At 40.9% G+C, this 22,453-nt stretch overlaps 2 protein-coding genes across 5 annotated transcripts in view; one reads left to right on the plus strand and one right to left on the minus strand.

The window, feature by feature from the left end:
* FBXO11 (F-box protein 11) overlaps positions 1–4,273 on the plus strand; it is a 99,996-nt gene extending 95,723 nt beyond the window's left edge. For both annotated transcript variants that reach the window (XM_073791374.1, XM_033838575.2), the window contains exons 19-23: positions 783–893; positions 1,640–1,747; positions 2,075–2,183; positions 2,760–2,858; positions 2,947–4,273. In XM_073791374.1, coding sequence (XP_073647475.1) covers positions 783–893; positions 1,640–1,747; positions 2,075–2,183; positions 2,760–2,858; positions 2,947–3,076 — 557 coding nt within the window. In that variant the 3' untranslated portion in view covers positions 3,077–4,273. The remainder of the gene's footprint in view (positions 1–782; positions 894–1,639; positions 1,748–2,074; positions 2,184–2,759; positions 2,859–2,946) is intronic.
* Positions 4,240–22,113, minus strand: MSH6 (mutS homolog 6). 3 transcript variants are annotated; one of them, XM_004328197.4, is made up of 10 exons: positions 21,854–22,113; positions 14,608–14,807; positions 12,204–12,373; positions 8,397–10,941; positions 6,917–7,182; positions 5,746–5,863; positions 5,365–5,454; positions 4,805–4,959; positions 4,526–4,725; positions 4,240–4,410 (listed from the first exon to the last, which is right to left on the minus strand). In XM_004328197.4, the coding sequence occupies exons 1-10, from the start codon at positions 22,111–22,113 to the stop codon at positions 4,329–4,331; spliced, it is 4,086 nt and encodes a 1,361-aa protein (XP_004328245.1). In that variant the 3' UTR covers positions 4,240–4,328. The 3 variants fall into 3 exon arrangements, with proteins under 3 accessions (XP_004328245.1, XP_073647474.1, XP_019798186.1); XM_073791373.1 differs by having other exon boundaries at positions 21,865–22,069; XM_019942627.3 differs by lacking the exon at positions 5,365–5,454.
* Between the last annotated feature and the right edge of the window lie 340 nt (positions 22,114–22,453).

Below are 22,453 nucleotides of genomic sequence, written 5' to 3' on the forward strand. Positions count from 1 at the left end.
GCATGGGCTTCTTATCGCAGTGGCTTCTCTCATTGTGGAGCGCCGGCTTTAGGCGTGCGGGCTTCAGTAGTTGCAGCACACGGGCTCAGTAGTTGTGGCGCACAGGCTCTAGAGCGCAGGCTCTGTAGTTGTGGCCCTCTGGCTTAGTTGCTCTGTGGCATGTGGGATCTTCCTGGACCAGGGATGGAACCTGTGTCCCCTGCGTTGGCAGGCAGATTCTTAACCACTGTGCCACCAGGGAAGTCCCCGAGTTTTTTGTAAATAGCAAATTAATTTTAAACTTTATTCTGATAGTTTATACAGATAAGGGATATGATAGAGTGGTGGGAAACACAACAGCAGAAGAGAGGTTGGAGTGAAAGAAATGGATCAAGGAATGCTGATAGGGGCCAGAAAGAATCAGGGCTTGAACTAAAACATGGAGAGTGCAAAGGTTCTAAAATTTTTCAAAGGAATTAATTTTAATTCAGCAGTGTTCAGTAAGAATCAGCTTTGTGCCAGGGCACTAGGGATTGATTCATAAGCTAGAAATGGTCCTTGCAACCATGGAACTTCAGTTTCTTGGTTAGAATGGTTACCAGCCAATTTTAGCAATTTTTGGTTAAATTCTACTTTAAATATCTATGAATTACTAATAAAATTTCTTTTCAGTTGAAAAATTAGTCCTATGAATTTCACAATCCAGTTAATAAGAAACTAAAAGAAAACCTAAATACCACCAAAAAGCCTAGTAAAATTTGCTATACGCATTAGCCTTAATCTGGGGAAATATTTTATTATAGGTCTCCTTGAAGAAAATGATATTTTCAGGAATGCTCAAGCAGGTGTTCTCATCAGCACTAATAGTCATCCAGTCTTGAGGAAAAACAGAATATTTGATGGATTTGCTGCAGGTTTGTATTTTCCTTTGTTACCTGTAGCTTGATTTCTGTACATAAAATTGATTCTTGGTATATTATCTCTTTTGCTTAATAACTAAGGTGTGCAAAAGTATGCTGCAGAAGTTGGCTGAATGCCTGTTAACAATTGCTTATAAGAGCACCTAATCCAAGTTTTGGATTCTTCCACTCTACGCCAACTTTATAATATTGCTCTTGTAGTTCAGTAGTAGTTATGAATCATCAATTGCATAGAGTAAATAACAGGCTAGTACTACCATTAGAAATAAATTCAGATAAATGCAAGCCCTCTGGCCTCACAAATGGCCAAACAGAATGTTTTTTTAAAGATCTTGGTAAGTGAAGTCCAAGTATCATGCATATATTTCAACTTTTTGCCACTGAAGAGGATTTCTCTTCATAATTCCAAATAACCATCTAGCTCCTACCTACACATATTTCTGGGCCCTATCTTCTTCTTAGTTTGCAAAGAAATTTTAAAATGTCATTATTAATAAAAATAAATTACAAACCATCTCTATCATTCCTTTAGCAGGGACAGAGGATTATCAACAGTGGAAAGTGAATTGAATGTTACTATAAACAATTCAAATAAACATTTGCATTTATTTCTTTCGATGTTAACAGTTAATATACTTTTTATGTAAAAGAAGTAGTTCACTATATTTGCTATATTTCAGGTTTCTTTTAAGAAACTATATATAAAGTGATGCATATGCTGTTTGTAAATTTTGCTTCAGGTATTGAAATTACAAATCATGCAACTGCAACACTAGAAGGCAATCAGATTTTTAACAACCGGTTTGGAGGCTTATTTTTAGCATCTGGTGTTAATGTGACAATGAAAGGTATGTTGGAGTCTGTGTTCTGCCTATAATGCACTAAATATGCCATGAAAAGATGATAGAAGCCATTGTTATTCAGTAACTTAATACCTTCTGTCACTGTATAGTAGTTAACCAGCAATTCAAGAGAACTATTTTGAAAGAGTTTTGTTTCACCTTGTCCTAAATAGTTGGAGTATCTTGTACAAGGAAAATTCATTTCTATTCTTAGCCGACTTTTTTACTTCATTGGTTAGCCTCTTTTAAAGTTCTTAAAAACTATTAAAATAATCCTGTAATTTGTTATCTTAAGCCTTTATACTCTAGAATTTCTTATTTTTTTTATTACAGATAACAAAATAATGAACAATCAAGACGCCATAGAAAAGGCTGTTAGTAGAGGCCAATGTTTATATAAAATATCAAGTTACACCAGCTACCCCATGCATGATTTCTACAGGTATATTTCTAAATTATTTGTGAGTCTTGAAATGGGAGAGTAAGATGTACTTTTCTAAACTGACAAGAACTCACATATTTAGCTTTCCCTTAAATGTATGAGCTAAGAAAGTAAATTGGGTTTTTGCTAATGGAAAAATATAACTGAAAATTTTATTAATTGTCCACATTGAGTTACGTGATCAATCTACTTTGAGGATCCTGTTTGAGACCGTAAAATATGGGAAAATGTAATACTGCAGTAACTACTGATACCACTGAAAATGTGAAACATACTGCTTTCCTAGGAGTTTCAAGGTAAAGCTGTCATTAAGTGTTCCTTATATCCCAGCCACCATGAGTGGGTTTTGACTTCCCCTCCCCCATACTGATTCAGTGAAGACTTGATAGGAACTTAATTGTTTTCCTCAGAAGACACAAAATAGGAAATTCACTTATTCCATTAAAGTCCCTAGATAAGAGCCACAAAAATTGGGGGCCTCTTTTATAAGCCAAAGGCCATAGGGTAATAGATAAACAAATTGCAGTATTTTGAATAACATGATCAAGGAAAATAATGTAAGCTTTTGCTTTTTAGATGTCACACTTGTAACACCACAGATCGAAATGCCATATGTGTGAACTGCATTAAGAAGTGCCATCAGGGACATGATGTAGAATTTATTAGACATGATAGGTATGTATGTAGCACACTTGCTTGCTGTATTACCCGATTATTTTCCTCCCCTCACTTTCCTAATCTTTGGGTTTTCATTTTGCTTTAGGTTTTTCTGTGACTGTGGTGCTGGAACACTGTCTAATCCTTGTACATTAGCTGGTGAGCCTACACATGATACAGATACACTATATGACTCTGCTCCACCTATAGAATCTAATACATTGCAGCACAACTGAATTCCTTCCCTAAAGAAAAAGTCCTGCCATTCTAACATCATAACTTAAAACGTTTTTTTTTTTGGAAGAAGATTTAAAATATTTGCCCATGCTACAGGAAGAGACTGTATTAAAAATGGATACACAAGGTCAGTTGACACTATGAAGCTCAAGCTACCAAAAAGAAAGTGGCAATATATTGACTCAGGATCTCAAAGCTGGGTGTTTTAGCATTACTGTGTAAAGACTTTTGAAGGGACAGAAGTGAAGAAAATAAGCTGCAATTTTGTACAGATACCAACTTCTGAAAAAAGCTGGTGTTTTTACAACTAGCATTGAATGCAGTCCAATTTGCAGTAGTACTCTTCAATAGACAAGCAGCTTTGTTGCTGCCTTTATGGACGTGGGTACCAATTGCTTTTGTAATATGGTAAAAATGTGAGCTAGCACTTCTGCATTTCTTTTGATTTTTTTTAACATGTATTCAGATTGAGAAATATGATTTTAATGCTTTAATCTCATGTAGTTTGTTTTTAATTTCAAGCAAAATCTTATTGTACTTGAATGTGCCCTGTTTTGTTAGCACACCTAGACTTGCTGTAACTGTACTCATGTCCCAGTATGTACGTTCTTTCTATGAAAGAGAAAACACTAATCTTAAATTATATCCAGCAATGTTTCTGGTATCCTTTAAGAAAAGTTAAGACTATATTTCCTTCCCTTCCCTGTGCAGCATTCAAAATCACCCCTAGACAAAGTGAGTGTTTTAATGAGACTTCCTAGGAAGGGATGCACTGTAAAACAAAAGTATTCTTGTAACTCAGTTTTGTGAAAGGTAAAAACTACTATGTTTTAAAAGTACACTTTAGAAAGTCTCTTCAAAACAGTCCTGTATTTGAACTCTGTTCATAGTTTTTTTTTGAACAGTTTAGACAAATTGCTGGAAATTAAAAGAATTTCCCGCATTAAGCTGAGACAAGTATATATACAGCCCTATACAGTTTCATAGCTCCCCCCCACCCCATTTATGTGTATTGGTGACAGTGGGTATAAACAGCCTGAAAGTGTATGCATGTACCATAACATCTAGACTTAATATATTGTGGAGTATTCAATAACCATTATGTAGAAGGTAGGTAAGAATTAAAAGGGTTTAATTTCCTAGAAAGAAAATGGAAAAATGGTCATTTTTAAAAAATAAAGTTTATTAGATCATAATGTTGTCTGAATTTACCACCTTTGTCAAAAGTGAACTCAAAGCTTCCAATGTAGTCTATAATTCCTCAATCAAAGTCAGCAACTTACGGACAGCTTCAGCATCTACAGTCGAGCTTTCACTAGCCAGACAAACTTCCCTTAAAATAAATTAAAAAAAAAGTTTTAGTTTACATTTTTTCACAGTGCATCATCCATTCCTTTTACTGTTTTGTTAATCAACTACATGGTAAAATTATACCCAGTTATAATTACCGAAATAATCGCAGTGACTGAGTCATCTTCTCAAATTCTCTTGCTTTTCTATGTCCCTTTTGAATAACCTCCTCTGGAAGATTAGCAAGCCTTGCTGCATTAAAGCCATAGCTTTTAGGACAGGCTCCTTTAATGAATTTATACAGGAAGGTAATAGTCTCCTGGCTGGGATCTTCACATTCATTTTCTACCATGCATGCCTAAAAAAGAAAAATTACATGCTGGCAACGGAAGTACCCATTCAAAAACATAACTTTTGAATAAACAACTTGTACATACCATGTGTCCTAGGCGCACCGCAACGTTTTGAGAATAGTCTTCAACCAGTGAATGGTAGTGGGTAGAAAACAATGTACGGCACTTTATATTCTCAGCAAGTTCTTTAACAACTGCATTTGCTATTGCTGTCCCATCAAATGTTGCAGTACCTCTTCCTATGAAAATAAAATATACATGAACTATGTGTTACACAATCTGCCATATTATATTCGAAGGGACATGCCTCACAAAGGAATGGAAAAAAATGTACTAAAGATCAGTTTAGTATATCCAAAAGCATTCTGTAAACAGGCCCTCTCTAGCTAAGTAGGTCTGCTTGGAGTTCAGGAATACTACTCGAGTACCACTGCGCTTCAGAAACTTCCTTTTAGTTCTCTTTAAATAGCCTCATTATCCAATAAATATTCTCATTATCCCTGTAAAATTGCCACCTTAGGGCCAACTGTGGGGTCTATGGACGAAGGTGAGTGTATTCATAGTCTTTAAGAGATGTGTCCTTCAGACCATTTTCCAGAAAAATAATTCTTTGTACTAATGTTTTGGAAATTTTAGTATCTTACCTAATTCATCCACAAGCACCAGAGAATGTGCTGTTGCATGTTTAAGTATACTGGCAGTTTCACTCAATTCAACAAAAAATGTACTTTCACCTAAAAAAAAAATCACAAATAGGTGATCATTTTAAGAATCCTGTTGTAACAGTAGATTCATCTTTTAGGTTCATATCCTTTGAATCTATTATGAACTACCATGATACTAAGAGATTACTTCTAGTATGTTAAAAATTGCATAATGCTTTCAAATGTCTGAAAGCATTCTGCCTTGCGTAACACCAGAAAAAAATAAATAAAGCATCCTATTTAAAGGTAGATGTGTTTAACACCTAAAATATAGAAATGAACTGTCAAATAACAGAGCCTTAGGTAGGGAAAAAAACTCACCTGACATTATTCTGTCTGAGGCACCAAGTCTAGTAAACACTCTATCGATTGGTGTGAGCCTACACACTTCAGCTGGTACATAACAACCCATCTGGGCCATTACAACCAGTAGGCCGGCCTGTGAATGAGGGAGAAAAAGGTCTTTTATGACTGGTGTTAGAGAACAGATAGAGATATCTCTATGTATATCCAGAAGACAGAGATAATAAGCCCTAATAAATCTTTATTAACTAGGAGTAGTCAGGCACTCTAAAAAAATTCTTCACAAACCTAAGTAGGAAAAGTGAGGCTTAGGAAGGCATGAGGCTTAGAGTCTAACTGGCTTTATTTGAAACCTCAGCACCTATATGCTAACCAACTACACTGGTGATTCTCAACCTAAAACTACTGATGCCCAGAACCAATTCCAGACCAAACAATCAGTTTCAGAGGATGAACACACCCCAACTCCCAGGTACTTTTTTGTTGTGCTCTCTAGATGATTTTTGATTTAAAAATGAAAAGGAGGTTGAAAACCACCTTACTACACTATTGCTCCTCTCTAGTTAGCAAATTTGTACAGAAATATAATACAGTGCAGTAGAGTTAGGGGGTCAGCAAACATTTTCTGTCAAGGGCCCAATGTCTGTTACACATCGTTCTTTTTCTACAACCCTTTAAAATCTAAATCATATTTAGCTCAGTAGCTAGCTAACCCCTGGCAGAAGGTCAGAAAAATATATTTATTGTTTTCCCTAAAAGCAGTTCCCAACAGTTAACTAGAGGTCATGAATCACTTTCCTGTATGAACAAGTGCAATGGTTCTTGTATAAGGGTTCCTAGAAATGAACCTAATTTAAGAACAAACATAAAACATTTGTATAATTTTCATTCCTTATGAATACCTCTGCCTTCACAGGAAATGGATTCAATCAAAGTCAGAGTTCATAAAAAAACTCATGGCCTGAAACCACCTTCACCTTCTTAATATACTTCCCTTAACATCAGGCAAATATTTGACCAATAAGAATACAGTTCTTAGTTTCATGACTCAAGGAGTTTCCCTTTGCTTCCTAATAAGTCAATGACTGAATTCTATCATATGCTCCTTGGGAAACGGTGGCCTAAATATGTACCATATTCACTCTTTAAGTGTTACAAATAATTTGGTGTAACAAAACTTCAAGTTTACCTGTCTCATGAGCGTAGACTTGCCCCCCATATTCGGTCCAGTAACAAGCACACAGTAAGCTTTGCCATTTTCTTCCTCTTCCTCACAGCCTATTAGAATGTCATTTGGAATAAAGTCATCACCAAAAAAAGTCTTCGTAATGCAGGGGTGGCGTGATCCTTTAAGGTCTAGAAAGGGAGGAGTATCTTCTCCTGGCAACAGAATTACTGGACGACACATAGGACCATCACCCCCTCGACTGTAGTTAGCCAGGCACAGTAAGACATCTGTTAAAGAGAGGTCAAAAGTGAAGCGTCATTATTTTTGAGGTTTCTTGATAAGCACAAAGGCCCAACTTCTATAAGTCTTCCAGAAATGTGTTTTTAGTGAAGGTGGCATGCTCTACTTGCCCTTTAGACATGGCAGCTTTTTTTCTAAAAGTAAGCACTCTAGTGACATTGTTTTAACTGCACAAAAATAAGTCATCAGCCTAAATGTTTTACATGTCTTATAGCACTTGTACTGAAATGAGAATTAACTTCCAATTTCAGCCCAAGAAAATATCCCCTCAAAGTAGATTTTAAGTCCTCTAATATCTAAACCAGAGGTATGCCAAAGGAAAGCTAAGATACAACAGAGAGATGCTGTAGTGGTCTCTCCTTGATATAACCCTGGAGCTATAACACTTCTTAGAAGCAGAATATTCTGACAATAAACAAAATCTTAAGAGGAAAATATATTGACCAATTTTGAACACCTGAGCTGAGGGATGATTTTACATTACCTACCAAACTGTTTAAAACTGTATTGGCTTAAGTAATGTGGCACACTCAAAAACCATGATAGATATACACACTCAAAAACAGAATAGGATGCCATTTTATTCTGGACAGTTGTGTTCAGACTAAAATAGTTTTGTACAAATTTGGGTAAACTATGGTTGCTGCATTTTTACAACAGAAAAAAACCCAAAACTGTAAAACAAGCAAAGGCTCCAAATGACTTGGCCATGAAATTTAAAGAAAAAGGAAATTACTTATGAAGCTGAAAAGGTTACCAAATTACAAATACATAAATCAGGGCTCTTAGAAATCAACTGTAGAAAAGCAAGTGTGACAACTTGGGCTAAAAGAAAAAGGGAGGATTAAAATCTTTTGAAACGTTCATGTAAAGAGATTCACTGAAATACAAAAAAGAATGCAAGGGTGTATATATATATATATATCTATATCTGTATATATAGATATATATATATAAACAAAAACTGAGTGATAGGTCAAGGGATAGCTTTAAATTAGTGTGACAAAAAATAGCTTAAAAAACAGCATTTATCGAATACTACAAATTCAACTGAAATTTGATTAAAATATATACGTGTCCCTTGAGTTTAGGGATACGAGTCAATGAGGACTTTGCAATGGACTTTCCAATCTTAATATACAGTTGGAACACAGGACGTTACTAACCAAAGCTTTAGGAACAAGCCTCTTGAAAACCTTACCCAACACTGCGATGCACTCCACAGCAGCCTGCCAGTCCTTGTAATTTTTATCAAAGTTATAGAACAGTCGCCGCATGCAGTCCTTTAATGATACATCTCTCCGTTCTTCAGCATTTATCAGATTAGCCAACTTTTTCTCAATTGTTTTGGTCCAGTATCGTTTACAGCCCTTCTTGGTAGATTTCAACTCATATTCTTCTGGCAAATTACGGGTGATGAAATTCTCGGGAATTTCCAACTGGTAACGATTCCTACCAATTCCCCAGTAGACTATGGTCCTACAGCCAATTCTACTACGCTGTTTCTCCAAGTATTCCAGGAGGCTCTGTTCATTTTCTCTTATGTCAGCAAGAGCTTGATCATAATCAGAGTCAAATCCTGCCTTGGGAGTAATCAGTCCAGTCTTTCGAGCCTTTTCATGGTCAAAGGCTGTATCCCATCGGTTTAGTTCTAAAGTCAAATCAGGAAAGCGGCCTTCAGGATTTTTTGCCTGCAGAGTAAGGACCTGCTTAAGGATTTTAGACTTAAAGTCATCAATGACTTCCTCCATAACCCCTATAATTTTACATAGTACTTTGAATCCTTCCAGAGCAGAAAGAAAATCAATAATCTTTTTTTTGCTGTATGTGGTTTCTTCATACATTATAGCCCTGCTATCTGGGTGGTTCTGGCTCTTCAGGGGAGAGCCAACATTATGAATTTTACTCAGTAGCCTCTCAAGGTCTGGAAGCTTCTTTAGAAGGTCTACAACCTCAGAGATTTTGTCAGGCACAACCATTAGGTCTTCTATGGCATCTAGACGATCACTGATAACATAAGGGTTACAGAGTGGGGCACAAAGCCATTGCTTTAGGAGCCGCTTACCGAAGGGAGTATAGCAAGTATCAATCTTGTCTAACAGGGTCCCTTCAGTAGAACCATTTGTTCCATTCAGAAAAATCTCCAAGTTGCTTAATGTCACAGCATCTAGCACCATTCGTTGACTGGCTTTAGCAAAGACAGCACCAGGTCCTATAGCACGGACCGTGTCAGAATCCAAGGGAATATATTCTTCAAAATTAGCCATTGATAGAAGCTCCTGATCAATAAGGCATTTTTTGAGGTAGAAGACACAACCACCAAGAGCAGAGAGGGCCAATTCACTCTTCTCTCCCGGTGTCAACCCAACAGAATCAGACTCTGAGGTCATACCTTTAAGCACCTGGGGTAACATCACCCCACTGTCCTCATTTAACTTGTCCGTAAAATATCCTTCTTCAAGGAGAGTTCTCAAAGTTTTGGCTGCATCCCAAAACTGGGAACCTGGTATCAGACCTTCCTGAAGAGAAGAGGACAATGAACCCTTGAGAATCATCTTAGTTTCCACTGAGAGATTTCCTTTCTCAAACAAGACTTGTACTGGAGGATAGTGTGCCACTAACGTCCTAAACCTGGAACAATGGCGATCATCTGAAAACTGACCTATGAAGAACTTCCCTAGCGAGGTATCAACAAAACATACTCCATACACTCGAGCGTGGCCAGAAGAATCTTCTTCTTTTTCTTTGAGGCTAAGAAGGTATTTACTGTAGTTCTCTGAGGGGTCACCTTCCAGCACACTGTAGGTCTGTGTACCCTTGGTAATGACCCTACAGATCTCCCTCCTCACCACTCTGTCATACTTAGATATATGTGCCATCTTTCGGCATCGTGCCTCCATCATTTCCGGGGTCTCGGTCTGTTCCACCCGTGCTACTTTATAGCCCTTCTGGACCAGGGAATCTGAATATCGGCCAAATGCAATTTCAGGGAAACCAGAATGGGCCCAGTTGCCTTTCATGAATACCAGCCCTAGTTCACTGACTCCAGTAAGAGCATCCATGTGGTATAGCTCATAAAACTTCCCCACCTTATAAAATATGACAAGATCAAAGTTCTGAGACTTAATCTGCCACCACTTTCTCATCCCAGGAGTACAGGAATTAAGGAAATCCTCAGGCACATAGAGTGTGGATGCATCAAAATCAGGGTGATCAGGTCGCCTCCTGTGCTTATCTCTTCTCTTCTCCTCCTTAAGCCACTCTAAAGTTTCATGATACCAGATGGTAGGGCGACTACTGTCATCACATCCTCCACTAACGTGGGCTTGGGATTCCGAATTTTGAGGGGCAGAGAAAGCACTCAAAGTATTCTTGGTTTCTGATGAAATGCCAGTTGCTCGTTTGGTGGCCGAGGGCATTTCCTTCCTTGAACTTTTCCTTTTGAGGGAGCCATTACCAGTTATCATTCTCTTCCTCTTTGGAGCAACTTTAACAGGGCTGTCCAGGCCTTCACTGTCACTATCCCCTACTCCACTGCTTATTTCATCACTGCTTCCTTCCTCCTTAGCATCTGGCTTAAATTCCACATCAGAGCCACCAATGTCACTCTCAGAGTCTGATATGACCCTTCGCTTTTTTATCTGGCGGCTACTTCGCCTAGATCCTTGCACCTTTGGCCTCACTTCCTCTTCACTCTCAATTTCATTTTCTTCTTCACTCTTATCTGATGCGTAAGTGGCACCTGCCTGGAAGGCAAAGAAGAGTATTTTAAAACAAAGTAAAATTTGGAAAATGACAATATTGCTGTGGAATCTCTCAATATGCTGCAACTTCATCTATCAAGAGAACCCACCTCCAGAAATAAACTATTTTCTTTCTCAAGGGATATCAATTTCAGTTTCACCTAACATTAAAACAAGTATCACAATACAGGATTAAGTGATTCTGTCATGAGAGTTCTATCCTATTCAATACTGATGAAGTCCTTAGGATGACCACACAGCACAAATACCCATAGACGATGTCCTCATTAACAGTCATAGCTGTGGAAAAAACTTTCAGGCTTCTTCTGTTATCTTTCTTCCAGGGTCACCTCTCCTCTTATATTTGGACATGTTATGAAGTTTACCATTTTATAAACTCTTTAGTATAAAAAAGCAGTAAATCAACCTAGTTCTAGTCCTTGCTTTCCACAAACCAGCTGTACCTTCTTGGGCAAGGCACATTCACATATTATCATGGGCCTCCCTCATACGTAAAGCAGTATGAGGCTAAATGATTTCTGTAGTCACCATCCAGGTCTAAACATCTGAGTAACGTTATGATCTCTGGTTTCAACCTCAAAAATAAGATTAGAAACTCTTCTTTCATTTCTCTTAAAATACTCATTATATTAACTTACTTATTGCCTATCTCATCTAGAATAGAATAAAACAAAATCAAACTTATAGATGAATCTTTTTAAGCACACAGCATTAATTTACTAAATTAGAGAATGATGACTGTGTTTGTTTTAAATATACCAATTATTTGTTCATTTCCTTAACAAGATTTAATTCACTCAAATAGTGACCATTAATATTTGAAACCAAGGTTGTATTTCAAGGTTACTCAACCTCTATTCTTACCAATCCAAAATAACAAAAAGTATTAGAGCATAAAACTGGATATTAATTTCCACACCCTCATACAGCAGCTTATTACCAGACACCAGGACCAATTTTATCACCATGTCCTTACTGTCCCTAAGCTCTCTATACTGGTTACCAAAATGGTCCTGCCTTTTACAGCATGTGTCTTTCTAGCAGGCTTGAGAACTTAAGTAAAAAGAGGTGCTAGGCTGCTGAGATTCTAAATAATATAACATGACCTACAGTCCAGGAATGTATAGAAGTATGCATGTTTGAGTACTAAATAGATACATGGAAAATACCACTCTAATATGCCCCTGACCCTTTTTCATCACTCTCCTAACAGAAGTAACAACCGCCTGTTAGCACTGTCCCACCTCCGTCTCTTCTTCCTCCTCTGGTTCTGAGGGCTCATCACACACTGCCAATTCAAGCCTCTTAATCTTGTCTTTATTCAAGGCTTCATCTGCACGTTGCATTGCTCTGAGAATTTCAGGCTTTGAACTGTAGAAATGACCCCCTTTCTGGGCTTCCTTTGACTTCGAACCTAAAAAACATATATATATTTATTTACAAATAGGAACTGTTGGCTGGATATTTGGCTCAATGTATAGCACTTGCCCTAAGGAACAAGAGTGACAACAATCAAGTATAATTTTTAATCTCCCATTATTTCTGATTGATACAGATAGATCAATAAAGCCTACAAGGAAGGAATTTTCAGGGAAAAACTACCAGTGAAACTGAAATTACCTATTTTACCTCATTTAAGCTGCCTTAACTGTTGGTCACCCAGGACCACTTAGTCTCTCTTCTATAATGACCTGGGACTGTGACCCGAAACACCTAGGCACACCTCCTCTTCAGGTGAGGCATGAGATCTAAAGGGGGTTTGAGACCCTTTTTAAAAAAACATTACTTAAGGAAGGCAAAAACTACACTGTCACTTAAATGAAGCAATGATATTAAAAATGTTTGTTCCCAAGGCAGTTAGATAAGATGTTAAAAAAAAAAAAAATCCTACATTTTGGGACAGTAACCCAGTTCAGACTTGTAATGTTAAATTTTTTCAAAACAGTAGCATCAAAATGTCTTGCTCTACTTTAAAGTAAAACTTTTCCTTTATTCATTTCATTTCTAAGAGCTATAGTATTAAATGACATTTCCATCCACTGAGCAAAATTTCTATCCACAAGACCAATAATACAGAATTGTTTTAGTTCTTTTCCAAGAGGCATAACTAGGAATGTCTTTTTCTCTTCTTCTACCTGAATATACCTATAGTTGGAAAATGAACCTGAATTTGTCTAACAGATCCAAACGTTATAATTACACCCTTCTTTCTATATACTAAAACTGATGGGACATCCTAAATTTCCATGGAATTAGCAACGTTCATAAGCTGACTAAAACAAAGCTGCAATTTCTCAATTCTCTAAAGAGCTGCACCAAAACTACAAACTGCAACAATCAAAATCATTAAGAGCAGCTCTGAACTTTTCCCAAAGTACCTGCTGCAGCTGTACTTACCCCACCCACACACCTATCTGGTGTCATCGTCATTCCCCGAAACCTCTGATGCAAACTACAACTCTAAGACCATGCCCCCCAAAGAAGGCCTACTTTTTTTCATGCATGCCTCTTTGCTGATTTATTCACATACATGTATTGCAATGATCTGGATATTTAAAGGGCAGAGGGCAGTATGCACATGGGTGGTTTTATAAAATAATTACAACATAAATGTAAACTTTTTTGATCTCTTTTTAAAGTCCTTTTTTGCCAAAGCTTTGTTTAAAATCTCAAAATTAGTCCTGGAAAAAGACCTCACTTATCATCTGGTCCAACTCTCTCTCATTTTATATATATGCAAACAGAATCAGAAAATAAGATTATACAGCAAATTAGTGGAGAAGACTGAACCAAATTCCCTTATTTTCTTTCCATCCTGCATGTCAGATTTCTGTGTGGACTTAACTTTCTTCAGTGTGCCGTCCCTGCCCTGCAGGATGAAGAGTACTATGACCAAAAGGCATGATTCCCAGAGGTTTCTGGGAAAATGAACATTGTTCTGATTCCAAAACACTGAGTTCAACAATGTCCTAGCCAGGAGAGTCTGAAGATAGTGGAGAAAAACCTGTACATGCTGGACTGTTCAGGCACTGCATCCTGCAGTCATACTGTACATGCACTGTACAATCCAAGAGACTGATAGGGTGCACCCAGCCCAAGTGAAGCTATAAATGCAGGACTGCTGATGTCTGTGATAAATAAGGCCGGGCCTAGGAAGAGAAAGTTAAGGTTCCAGAAATCTGATTTCTGATGTGAACCTCAATGCAGATGTGCTCATAAGGTGAGGATTTTGAAGGCCAGGTAGCATGCATCTCCATCTGTCCTAAAGAATGTCACTGATCTATATTCTGTGCATCTTGGCTGCATTTATTTTCTTTTGGAACCTTTAAGATGGGAACACTTTAATTTACTCTTTTCATGTCTGAGTATGGCATTTTGGTCCAAATCACGAGATCCAATCATGAAATCATTTTTCCTTTAATGATATGATATTGCTATAACTCACTCAGAAGGACGGAAATGCAGCTTAAGACCAGCTGCATCTTATCCTTTTCCCATGCTAGAAGCTTTCACCACACCACTCCTGCAATTTATTTGAGTAAAATATGCTTAATTCCACTGTATGGGAGACACTAACACTCAGACTCATGTGTGCGTGCATGCTCTCTCTCTCACAAACATACACAATCTGCAGAGTGAATCTTTTACCTGTATATGGCTTTAATAGCCTTCTGCTAACCCAGCCCCTCGTTGGGCTGTCATCAAAAAACTGTACATGAACTCGGGCAGACTTTCCTTTCTCACGGATGAATGTTCCATCAAAAGGGTGGTTGTAAACCAGGCAAGGCCACCAAGGGTAACCCTCCATCTTGGCCCAAACCAAATCACCTGGTGAGAAGTCACAAGAACTGTTGCCAAAAGAAAATACATAATTTGGTTAATATTTTGTTAAGCTACATTAAAGGCAATTACCTACAAAGAAGCAATTTTAAGGAAGGTATCTCTAAGACTCCTTTGAAATTTTCTGGCATTAATATACAGGAACAGAAATTCTAGAATTAATGATTTTTTAAAAAACATTTTCAAGTTATTTTTAAAAACATAAGCAAATATCACAATGTTTATTAAGAGAAACAAGGTTAGAGACTATCTCAGAATTATTCAAGGTTTAAAAACTGTGGCAGAATTCTGATAGACTACTGATAGCAGGAAAAAGACATAAACTCATTGTACTTGTGATCCAAATTATAATGAGTAACACCTGTACTACAAATATGGTCTACATAGGAACAGGATCTGACCCAAAGTATTAATACCAAACATACCGACTGTGTAAATTTGCTGCTTATATTCAATATTATCGACTTTGCTCCAATGTATTCCAAATACTCCAAAAGCTGCCTATAGCACACTACTACCCCCACCCTCACCCTAAAAATCTAGCTTTATGGAAAAACTTAAGTCAAGAGATAAGTGCCTAATGTACCCAAAATAGTTGAGTACATAATGCCTACAGAATCAACAGGAGATTCAATCTTCACAAAAGCTGATTTAGCCCTAAAGGTTTCCTGAGAAAGGGAGAGGAGGGGAAAGGAGAGGGAGAGGGTAGCAGTGTCCAGTGACAGACTACAAGAGTCCCTCAGTGATGGAGAGGGACAACAACTGATAAACCCTGCTCAAGTACTATATACCAAGATTTTCTAAGCCCGCTTACAGGTTTTCGCTGAATAACTACAAATGTAAAATAAGCACATTACAAAAAGAATATTTTAGACATTTTTGAATCATCAATTGAGGCCACCTTATAAAATCAGGCCCAATCATAAAATTAAAGTATTTCTTTCTTCAAAAAAATGTGAATATGGAAATCCCTATGCTGGACAGTTAGAAAAGAAACCAGAACAGGAGCGTGGCTTCAGCTGGTGCTTATATCAAGGGCCTTTAAGGTACATTCTTCTTTCAACTTAGAAATCTATAGCAACCAGCACAACTTTATAATTATTGCTGTCAAACACCACAAGGCTCATCTTCAAACAGGGAGCTGTGTCTGCACCATTCAGACTTCTTACCTTAAGTGCTTCATCCTTCCTAACATATCCATTAATTAACAGGATACAAAGACCCTTATCTCCGTGTGGAACTGTCAAGCAGGCTTTCCCTTAACTTAGGCAGGTAGCCACTTAACCACAAAGTCTATCACACACTGGTATCAGAAAACCACAAGCTGGGACTTCCCTGGCGGCGCAGCGGTTTAAGAATCCGCCTGTCAATGCACGGGACACGGGTTCAAGCCCTGGTCCAGGAAGATCCCACCTGCGGCAGAGCAATTAAGCCCGTGCACCACAACTACTGAGCCGCACACCTAGAGCCTGTGCTCCACAACAAGAGAAGCCACCGCTCTCTGGAACTAGAGAAAGCCTGCATGCAGCAACAAAGACCCAACGCAGCCAAAAATAAAGTTATTAAAAATAAATTTAAAAATTAAAATGACAATATATCTCAAATGTTTGATATTCTTGGGATTTTAAAGACAGTTTTAAAAAGGTAAGAGGAGGGCTTCCCTGGTGGCGCAGTGGTTGAGCGTCTGCCTGCCGATGCAGGGGATGTGGGTTCGTGCCCCGGTCTGGGAAGACCCCACAGGCCGCGGAGCGGCTGGGCCCGTGAGCCATGGCCGCTGGGCCTGCGCGTCCGGAGCCTGTGCCCCGCAACGGGAGAGGCCACAGCAGTAACAGGTCCGCATACCGCAAAAAAAACCAAAAAAAAGTAAGAGGAAAAGGTGACAGCTCAGAAAAACAAGTGTAAAAGCCTTCATACAATTAAAAATAAGAAATGACTTAAGCTAAATATACAGTGAACAGATCTTTAAGCTTTTGCTTTAAAAATCACATTATTTTTGCTCCCTCTTCAGCCCATTACCTTGGTGTTGATTACTAGTTGTGCCCCAAATTTGTAGGCAAAATTTTTGGCTATCTACTTTTTAAAAAAGAATCAGTAGATAGCAATGTACTGCTAGAATTTGCTCCTATAAACAATAAAAGACAGACTGGGTATGTCTAACAAAAACTTGTGTTGTAAATACAAGTTTCACAAACGTGAAACATGCTCTCAAGCCAACTTTAGAAATCAAACGATCAGTGTCTGTATCTACCTCTTAAGGTGGACCATTAGAGCAGAATTCCCCTACCCTCAAACAGCTAATGAGAAAAGAGAAGTAATCAGAGCAATTAATAACAAAGGCTCCCATCATACCTGCCCCCCTGTACCTCTGCCCACATACCTGGCTTGCTTTCTTTCAGCTTGCATAACTATGGCACCCATCACTTACGCATTAGGTCTACAGTGACCATATAAATTATCATCCAAACTGGCCTCTAAAACTATTTCCTAAATAAATTATCATCCAAACTGGCCTCTAAAACTATTTCCTAAATAAATTATCATCCAAACTGGCCTCAGAAACTGTTTCCTAAATATTATTAGAAAGGAAGTCTACATAAAATACTAAAAGAAACCAGAGTTCTTCGGAGAGCAGCTTAAGAAGCAGGGACATTGACCATCCTCATCAGAATGAAAAGATGTTTTCAAAAGTTCTGAGAGCAGGGACTTCCCTGGTGGCGCAGGGGTTAAGAATCCGCCTGCCGATGCTGGGGACACGGGTTTGAGCCCTGGTCCGGGAGGAATCCCACATGCCACGGAGCACCTAAGCCCATGCGCCGCAACTACTGAGCCTGCACTCTAGAGCCCATGAGACACAACCACTGAGCCCGTGTGCCACAACTACTGAAGCCCACCCGCCTAGAGCCCGTGCTCTGCAACAAGAGAAGCCACCGCAATAAGAAGCCCGCGCAACACAACAAAGAGTAGCCCCTGCTCTCCGCAACTAGAGAAAGCCCGCGTGCAGCAACAAGACCCAACACAACCAAAAATTTTTTAAAAGTTCTGAGGGCAATGTTAAAAAGTCATAAAAGGGCTTCCCTGGTGGCACAGTGGTTGAGAGTCTGCCTGCCAATGCAGGGGACACGGGTTCGTGCCCCGGTCGGGGAAGATCCCACATACCGCGGAGCGGCTGGGCCCGTGAGCCATGGCCGCTGAGCCTGCGCGTCCGGAGCCTGTGCTCCGCAACAGGAGAGGCCACAACAGTGAGAGGCCCGCATACCGCAAAAAAAATAATAATAATAAAATAATAATAATTTTAAAAATCATAAAAGCCAGCTTAAAAGAGGCTCCCACTGACCAAAGTATAAGTTCAGCATCTTTTTAAATACCAGTTTTAATAGTATCGATTAAATCAAATTAGGTCTGTGAAACTGAGTCCACAATGATACTTTTTTAAAAGCTTGAATACTTTTCTTACAATAATATTATATTAGGTGTGATATTATTTGGAAAATGTATTACTATAGATTTAATTGTATGAAAATTCTCAGGAAAGGCACCTACAACTAGGGCAGATAGTTACCTTTAACTAAAGGCTCTTAGGAAAAAAAAAAACTTGTCAATGTCTGACACACCACTCCTATAAATGAGTACAAGGCATACACTTAAAATTTTTTACTGCCCTCATAATCAACAGATAATTATCACTGAAATGAGACTGTGAAAAATAAACTAGCTAAGACTTGCTTAAAAAACCCAGATTTAGTTGTCAGAAGCCTTGCTCACAGCTCTTTCAATTATGGTCTTAATAAACTACAGAAGAAATAAAGTATTGAGAAGCAGGCCTAGAGTGCATAAACATACATCCTGTAGCCATTTATTGAAACTGATGTCACCTCGACTCCTTCATTTCTCTCATCAACAAAAGTGGAAAAATACTTTTGCATCACACCTGACTGACAAAGTAACTAAGGGGAAAAAAAAAACAGGCAAAACACTTTAACACTGGAGCACAAGAGAAAACTAAATGACAAATAACCATTAAAAGATGCTCAACTTCTTTTAAAGAGTTCAACGACCCTCATAAAAAGTCCAAATGTCTTTGTAGCCCATTAGCCTGTTGGTGACTGGATCTCTGCATACCTAAGGCTCCTGCCTCCTCTTCATTCTCAATTTGCAGGACCTTCCTCTTCCTGCACCAGCTTCTAAAACTCCCTCACCTCCACAGTAGCCTGGCTAACTTCTTCTTGTCCTCTAGTCTCAGCCTAGAGAGCTGAAAGCCTACCCGGACCCACACATACCCCATCCTCCCCCCAAAGCACACGGAGCTCACCAACTCTGCTCCTGCTCTAGAATGGCCTTTTTGCTTGTCCCATTCACTGTTATATCCAGGATCTACAATGCCCAATACTGTGCCTGCCAGAGCAGATACGTTAACATTTGTTGAATAAAAGCCAAATCTATGTATACAAAAATAAGGTAAAATTCAAAAATTAAGAAAAAAAAGAAAGCCAAATCTATATACTGAATGGAGAGTTTCTTTAGAAGCCTAGTATCAAATGCCCATCTTTCCTGAATACTTTGGAAGTAGTCCCCATAGTAGGTGGTCAAGTGTAAACAATGTTATGCTTTTACAAGTCTCCTAAATTCAGACCTCAAAAAAACAAAGAGCATATGCTATACAACACATAAAGCACAACCATACAATAAATACTTCCATCCGTTTAGAATGGATGCAGGAAGAATCAAATTCATGTTTAAGTAAACATTATTAACACATTGTGCATCTCTCACCATGAAAAATAGTCTGTTACAGAGGATGCACATGTAGGGAAGCAAAAATATTTTCCCCTTTACCCTTCTGAGTTCTTGGCTAAGAGCCCCTGTAATAAAAGATTAACAAGAGGCTTCCCTGGTGGCGCACTGGTTAAGAGTCCTCCTGCCGATGCAGGGGACGCGGGTTCGTGCCCCGGTCCGGGAGGATCCCACATGCCGCTGAGCGGCTGGGCCCGTGCAACGCGAGAGGCCGCGGCGGTGAGAGGCCCAAAATACCGCAAAAAAAAAAAAAAAAAAAAAGATTAACAAGAAAAAGACAGACAAAAGTTTATTAACATGTATACCTCCCCATAAACGTGGGAGATACTAAGGAAAACTAACTCCTAGAGATGGCCCGAGTCACCATCTTAAAACATCATCTGCAGCTTTATAAAGACAAAAGAAAGGTGGGGTGGCGGGGACAGATAAGGGAGGTTACCAGGAAAAGAACAAAAAACAAGGGTATGGTTGTTATGCAGATTTCAGTCAGTGCCTTCTCCATTTAATAAGTTTCGGATGATTTAGAGTCACTCTTCTCTTCCTAGTACAGGGAGGGAGACATCCTTACAAATGGAGATTTCCTTTTTAAATGTAAATTTCCCTTACAGAAGAGTAACTTCTATAGCTCTCAGAGCTTCTCCAGTGTCCCCCAGTTTCTCAAAAATTATCAGTTCAAAATAACCTCTATGCCAGAGGCACATTATGGGGTGGCATATCCTGCTACTCTTCACACAACTACATAAACTTCTTGAGAGGGTCGCTTAAAGGAGAATAACACTGTAATTCCACGTAGACTTTGAAAAATCTGTGTAACACCTAAAACGCAGGACATTGTAAATCAACTACTCAAGTTTCTTATCCTGAATGCGTTCTTTATTTTTCTGTACCACTATTTCTTCATCCTTTCAAATGGCTACCATTACACACTATGCCTAATACAATACCTGGGATACAGTAAATGTGAGCTTTTCAAAATGTCGCCCGCTGCTCCAACAAAGGCCAACCAAGCCCTGGAACAGCGCTGAACTGCCGAGAAGGCGAGGAAGACACCTCTGGGCAGGCTTCCCTATAATCGCGTCCCTACGTCCCCGCCCAGAGTCAGAGCAAGGCCTTTGGAGGCTCACTCTCAATTCCGGAAAAATTACACAGCCCCAACCTGCCCTGAAATCGCCAGCAAAAGATGCACTATATCAGGGAGTTCCCTGGTGGTCTAGTGGTTAGGATTCCTGGCTGTCACTGCTGGGGCCAGGGTTCAATCCCTGGTCGGGGACTGAGATCCCAAAAGCCTGGGGGAGGGGGGCGGCCAAAAAAAAGATGCACTATTCCTTAAACTAACATTATTTTCAACTGGCACAATACTTCCAGGTGTCAAAATCGACACTGTTCCTAAACTTTGATCTGTTTGGGGGCATATGCTGTCTACCTACAGGATGAGCCAACTGGATCCCTGCACTTGCTGCTCCCCCGCCCCTGCAATCCTTACTATCACCAATCAGACGCCTCCGTCTACGAGTGGACACACCCCTCGCGCTCTAAACTCGTCGTCCACCCCCAACCCCCATACCCAGGCCGAGGGCCCGCCCACCCACCCCGCCAGAGGCTTCGAGTCCGAGGCGCTCAGCCAAACATCGAGCGTATTCCTCCAACGACTACTGGACCGGTAATTCAGCGTCCCAGCTGTGAAGGAGAAACGTCCTCCGGGAGTCCCACTCGCAGTACGCCGCGCCCCACAACCTGCAGGTGGCCGGCGGGCATTCCCCCGGCGGGCATTCCTCCTTCCCGCCACCCCTCCCCCGCCCCGGGTAGGCACCAGCCCCTCCCTCGCCCAGGGAGCGCACCCCACGCCGAGCAGGCAAGCTCTTTTCTCTTCCCGCCGCACCCTTAGCGCTCCCGTCTCTCATTTCTCCTCCCTGCCCCGAGCACCTTCCACTCCTCCTCCCCCACCTGACGGACCGCCTCTACCCCCGAACTAAGCGCGTCCTCCCTTCCCCTCCAACCCTTCGTACACAGCCGATTTCCTCCTACCCTGTTTACAAGCTACACCCCCAAGGCTCCCTGCGCTCTTTCAAGCCAAATATGCAACCCCACCTCCTCCGAGCCCAGGCGCTGGCCGAGCACTCCAGCGCCACCCCCCCGAGGCGAGCCTCCCTTCCCTGGGCTCCCTGCGCCTCCCCCCACTGCACCACCTCCTCCGAGCCCAGGGCCTGGCCGCGCACCCCCCAGGCCCCTGAGGCGACCTCCCTGCGTCCCGACACCCCGCTACCTGGCGGGGACCGCAGGGGCTGCCGACTTCCGCAGGCCTCCGTTGAGGTTCCTCGCCTCGGCCCGCGAAGTGGAGCCCGCCAGGGGCCCCGGCCCAGGCCCGGCCTCGCTCCAGGCCGCATCCCCGCCTGGGGAAGGGGGAGAGGCCCCGGTGGCAGCGGCGGCGGCGCTTTCACTTGAGGCCCTGACCGGGTCTTTGCTGGCATTATTCAGGGCTGGAGACTTGGGGAAGAAGCTGTACAGCGTGCTTTGTCGCGACATGGCCACGGTCGCCGAGGCCCAGCCGCTGTGTCGGACCGAGCCACTAGAGGCACGGCAAGTACCGCGAGCGGCCTGCTGGCGGGAAATCGGGGGGGAGGCGCGCTCCGCCGGAGGAACACTGGCCCTATCGGCCAATCGGCAGGCCGTTCGCGGGCGGAGTCCCGGGCGGCGCGCGTCCGGCCCCGCCCCCTCGGGCGCCAGGAGACGTGGGGAGGGGAGGGGCCAGCACGCCGCGCGGGGTAGCTGCCCTTGGCGCCTCCAGCCTCCTCTCCCCGCGGCATGAATGGCCCGGGGCTGGCTAGGACTGGAACACCTCGGCCCGAGCGAAGCTGGGCGCTGC

This window comes from Tursiops truncatus, chromosome 14, assembly GCF_011762595.2.
Source record: "Tursiops truncatus isolate mTurTru1 chromosome 14, mTurTru1.mat.Y, whole genome shotgun sequence".
NCBI lineage: Eukaryota > Metazoa > Chordata > Mammalia > Artiodactyla > Delphinidae > Tursiops > Tursiops truncatus.

Excerpts from the sequence above, each read along its gene's own strand:
- MSH6 (XM_004328197.4), bottom strand. The coding sequence starts at position 22,113 with ATGTCGCGACAAAGCACGCTGTACAGCTTCTTCCCCAAGTCTCCAGCC. Across the intron at positions 5,455-5,745 it reads CTCAGACAGAATAATGTCAG|GTGAAAGTACATTTTTTGTT; the intron begins GTGAGTTTTTTT and ends TTTTTTTTTTAG. Across the intron at positions 4,411-4,525 it reads CAGTCACTGCGATTATTTCG|GGAAGTTTGTCTGGCTAGTG; the intron begins GTAATTATAACT and ends ATTTATTTTAAG.